The 4,683-nt window shown below is 47.5% G+C and overlaps 1 protein-coding gene across 2 annotated transcripts in view; it reads left to right on the top strand.

Moving 5' to 3' along the window:
• Positions 1-2,040: 2,040 nt before the first annotated feature.
• Positions 2,041-4,683, top strand: part of TMEM9 (transmembrane protein 9) — a 4,148-nt gene continuing 1,505 nt past the window's right edge. The window contains exons 1-4 of one of the 2 annotated variants that reach the window (XM_009696826.1): positions 2,041-2,136; positions 2,565-2,656; positions 3,086-3,194; positions 3,710-3,841. In XM_009696826.1, coding sequence (XP_009695128.1) covers positions 2,041-2,136; positions 2,565-2,656; positions 3,086-3,194; positions 3,710-3,841 — 429 coding nt within the window. Of the gene's footprint in view, positions 2,148-2,564; positions 2,657-3,085; positions 3,195-3,709; positions 3,842-4,683 lie in introns of both variants that reach the window. The other variant, XM_009696827.1, reaches the window with a different exon arrangement.

Below are 4,683 nucleotides of genomic sequence, written 5' to 3'. Positions count from 1 at the left end.
GAGGGGTCGCCTCCAGGGGAGGCCCAGCTCCTTGCGAAGGGGCCTGGTCCTGGCGTGGGATCAGGGGTCCAAGTGGGTCGGCTCAGTGTCGGGCAACATGTCCGAGCCACCACAGATTTGGTCTTAGAAGGGCTCCAGGTGATGTTAAAAGGTGAAGAGTTTATTGGGGGTGTTCCCAGGGAGAAGGGGTCACAGCGTGAGGGTGTGCAGTTGTGCTGTGGGCCTCCTTTTGGGGGGCTTTCATGCCTGGGAGCTGCCACGCTCCTCAGTCACCACCTCCGAGACCTCGACCACACGTGGGTCCCTCTCCTCCGGTGTCATTCGCAGTGCTGTTGGGTTTTGGCCCAGATACAGGTGCTTTTAGACAGATGGCTGCTGTAAGCTTGGCTGATCGTCTGGAGCACACTAGCTTTAAGGCAGGTGTGCAAGTGCCCCTTTGAACGTACGCTGTCAAACGTGGAAAGAACTGTGAGTAAATTGTGAGTAAATTGTGTGGCTGCTGGTGTTCCACAGCTCGTGATGGCTGGACTCTGTCTAGGTGGCATTCCAAGTTTTTATTTTCTTACTGGTAAACGTGGTGTAATAAATCATGTCTTTTCCCCTGCTTTTAGTAAAAAATGACCGTTATGAATTGTTTGGATTATATGAATTTACTTAAGCAGGCTAAAACTAAATTCCAGGTACGCGCTCTGTTGTCGAGTTAAAAATTCAAGCAAGTAGTAGGCCAAAACCACTTACAATGGGGAATGTGCACTGTGCAGCTCAAATAAGTCATACGTTAACCAGCATTTTTGATGAAGAGCTGAAACCCTGATGTGCAAGGGTGTCTCCGAAGAAAGAACCATTGTTTGAGGAGGTTTCTGCTAACTGAGGTGCGAAGGGTTAAGAAATCCTGGGATAAGCTGATAGGACTGGAATGCATTTTGACGGGTTTTGGCAGGTCAGTTTGTTGGAAATGCTGGTGTTTTGTTTAAAGAAGATAGGAACTTAGTGTTTGTAATCCATAATGTTAATTTTTAGAGTGTTGATACAAGATAAAGCAAACAGTGATAGAATATTCCAGTGATGTAAATACTAATGGAATTATGTTAGGTAATAGAGTGTAAGTACCTGGAGTTAGCTGTGGGATTACGTATGTCGTATGGAGCTGATTAATGAAGGTGTAAATTACCTTCCCTGAATAAAGCTGTGCTGAAGTGGCTTTTCTCAGCTCTCCCCAAGGTGACACCTTGGGGCCTGCTGTGCCTTTTGTCTCCAACCGTGCTGATTGTCAGCCTTCTTAAGCCTAACTTTGCTTTCGTGGCAAAGAAAATGAACTCATATTCTTTTGGATTCGTGCAAACACACATCTCTAGAACAACTTTATCTACGCATATGTAGCAAAAGGCGTTTAATGAATTCACCAAGCTAGCAACTTGAAATAATTTTAAAAAATTAGATTTTTACTGAACGGGTATCTTGGGGTAAAGGAGTTTAGGAATTGGTAAATATTCCAACCCCTTGCTAAAGTTCATGGCTTGCAAGAGAGGAAAATATGCTGACCCCTTCAGAAGCAAAACTTTAAGTATCGGAAGATGAATGATTTAACATTTATTATACAATACAGCAATGAGACCCCAGTGTACTTCTATAGGTCACTCTTGGTCTGTGGTTTTTGTGGTTCTGTATCTTTTACTGGGCAAAACTGTCAGCAGCAAAATACCTGTTGCAGAGCTCCACAAGAGACTAACAGGAGGTTATGTAGAGTTGCAGAAGTCAAACTGTAAGGAAGCCAGCAATATTTTTTGCAGCACTGTGGTAGTTTGGATGTGTGGCTCTAGGGGGTGGAAGCTTTTTTTGATAGGACTGTTTGCTGGGATCTGTGTAAAGTGTTTCCGGGAGTTTCTGACTGGCATCAGCCTTGATTCAGAGATAAATTTCTACTTCCTGGGCAAAATAGAGACAAGTGGGCCAAAAAGGAAAGCTCAAGCTAATCCATTCTGGCTGTATTCAGCTGAGATCCTCTATTCTGGATGTGAATTTTTGTTTCCTCAGGCTTCCATGATGTTTGCCCAGTGTACCTGGAAGTTTGCGAGCTCCGTGCTGATGATCATGCTGCTGTGTTGCATCCTTTCGCCTCCAGCACAAGCCATCAAGGCAAGTGAACAGCTTCAGACACGAGCGCTGCATGTGTGTAGTACAACAGAAACAAAAATGGCAGAGAAGCAACTGTTTTTCTGTGGAAGTTTGCAAAGTTAAGGAATGCTATAGCAGATGTGTATTTATCATATGTAGAGCTGTGAATGTATGTGAGAGTAGCCTCTGCCCTGCCTTCTGCTGTCTTTTGGAGTTTGCATTTTAAAATTTGTTTGAAAAGTACGTGGTGTCTGGAGCAGAGGAGCTCAAGACATTTTAAAACTGTGAAGTTATTGATGTCAAAGCAACAGCACAGGAAGAAGAGACATGGCGTGAAGTCCTCCCTCTCTTAGAGAATGTTTTGCCTTTCCCCACACCGCTGGGTGCTGAGGGCAGCAGAACTTACGCACATGTTTACTCACTAATGCCATCTCCTCTTGCTTCTGCAGAGCTCGGAGGACATCCGCTGCAAGTGCATCTGTCCCCCGTACCGGAACATCAGTGGGCACATTTACAACAAGAATGTGTCGCAGAAGGACTGGTGAGTTGTGGGTTGAAGCCTGAGGGTTCGGTCCATGAAAGTCAATGCTCCGGAGTTCTAAGTAATTCCCTGCCTGGGCATTTGCAGAGGAAGCCGGTTTGGTAGGTGATGTTCAATCCAGGCGAGAAGCATTTTTTGAACAGAGATTGAGGAATCTGGGAGGCATGATTTCTTAAGCCGCGGCTCTCAGCAGATGTAGGGTGTACACTCCGATCCCTTTCATCTGGACCAGATCTCTGCAGGAGGCACTTGGACAGTCTGTCTCAGGAGCTTTGGGCTAGCGGAGCAGTGAGGAGAACTCTTAAAACTGGATCAGCGTTATCAGCCTGATGGGAAAGCTGGGACATGGAAAAAGTCACCCCAGAATCCTTCTACAGAGTATTGCTTTCACCTTGTCCTGTTGCTGATTTCGGTTTCTTTGTGTTGCAGCAACTGCTTGCATGTTGTGGAGCCAATGCCGGTGCCAGGGAACGATGTGGAGGCCTACTGCCTGTTGTGTGAATGCAAGTACGAGGAGCGCAGCACCACCACCATCAAGGTAATTGCAGGTCTCTTCCCTGTGGCTGGCTCCTTCTCCTTGCCATGCCGTGCCATCCCAGGCACAGCTAGACTGCTGGGTTCCTGCGGAAGAGCCCAGAAAGGAAAAATAAAACTATCGCAGCTAGTACATGGCAGTAATGCCAAGAGCACTGTGTCAGAGTCAGGAGGGCTCCTGGCAGTGAGGAGCAGGCTGTGCGGGAGCCCAGGCTTCTTGCCGAGGATGTGTGACAGTGCCAAGCACCTCTGACTGGGGACCCATCTTGTTGGTCTCCTTTCACATGCAGCACATGTCCTAAATTGGCACAGTGTGGAGAAGATCAGCATGGTTTATGCAGTGATGGCACTTACATCTCATTGGGCTTCCTGCAAGTGCAGGAGGCTTTCTATTGAACAAAATTAGAATGAGAGAAGAGATCAAACATCAGAGGCAGCTGTGAAGGGAGCTTCCTGGCCTCAGTGGTGCTTCTTATCTACACTACTGATCCTTTCCCACTGTGCTGTCCTTAACTGCAGGTGATCATCATCATTTACTTGTCCGTCGTGGGGGCACTGCTGCTTTACATGGCTTTCCTTGTGCTGGTGGACCCTCTGATCCGGAAGCCAGAAGCTTATACCCAGCCTCTGCACAACGAGGAGGAGAACGAGGTGAGGCTGTGCTGCTGGTGCCTGCAGGGTGCACGTGGGTGGCTGCGATCACGGCAGAGACAGGGCGGCAGGGTGACAAGAGAATGGCTGAGAGGGAAACAGAGTAACCTCGTGCTTGTCCCCTCTGATCCAGTGTGGGAGCAGCGCTGTTGCTTTTTGGCCACTTACTACAGGTAAACATTTAGACTCAAATCGTGCAGATCATGCTGAAGCATAAGGAAATATTCAAAGTACAAGTTCTGTGTTACAAGCCCAAGACGAGACCTGTGCTCTGAGGCAGGGGGTGACTTTTTACCAAGTGGCTTGAATTTGGTATGTCTGTCTAAATGAAACCTAAGGTCAAACGGTGCCTGTTCGTGTAGTGTCGTAGGTGTAGTTACTAGTTGTGAGCTTCCAGGGAAGAATGGGTTTAATTATTTGCTGAAACTTGCAGTTGGCCTCTCTTCTAGACACTTAAAAGAGTGATGTCTGAGGTGCTATTGTTTGACTCTGCTCTGCGGCTGGGCCCTGTTGTATCCAGGCTCTTTTTCCCTGTGCTTCTCCCCAGAGCACTCAGATCCCATCTTTTTGGGGTACATTGTCATACGATGTCTTGGGCAAGAAGATTAGGACCCAAGAGCAAAGGGAGGGCCTGCCTCTCTCTCTCTCACACAGATTCTGGGGGAGAACAAATTTCTTGCTGCGTGAAATTCCTGCAGTTCCAGCATCCAGCGTACAACATCCTTCCCCTTGGGAGAGAGTCGGTGCCTTAGGGGGGACGATCAGACCTGATTCCAAGGAGGATTTCAGAACAAGAGCACCCTGACTTGTAAATATTTTCTTCTTCCCGTGAGGCTTCCCTT

The sequence above is a fragment of the Cariama cristata genome, unplaced genomic scaffold (assembly GCF_000690535.1).
Source record: "Cariama cristata isolate BGI_N322 unplaced genomic scaffold, ASM69053v1 scaffold6413, whole genome shotgun sequence".
NCBI lineage: Eukaryota > Metazoa > Chordata > Aves > Cariamiformes > Cariamidae > Cariama > Cariama cristata.
The sequence above is the reverse complement of the archived record's forward strand: the minus strand, read 5'-3'. Positions and strand labels throughout refer to the sequence as shown.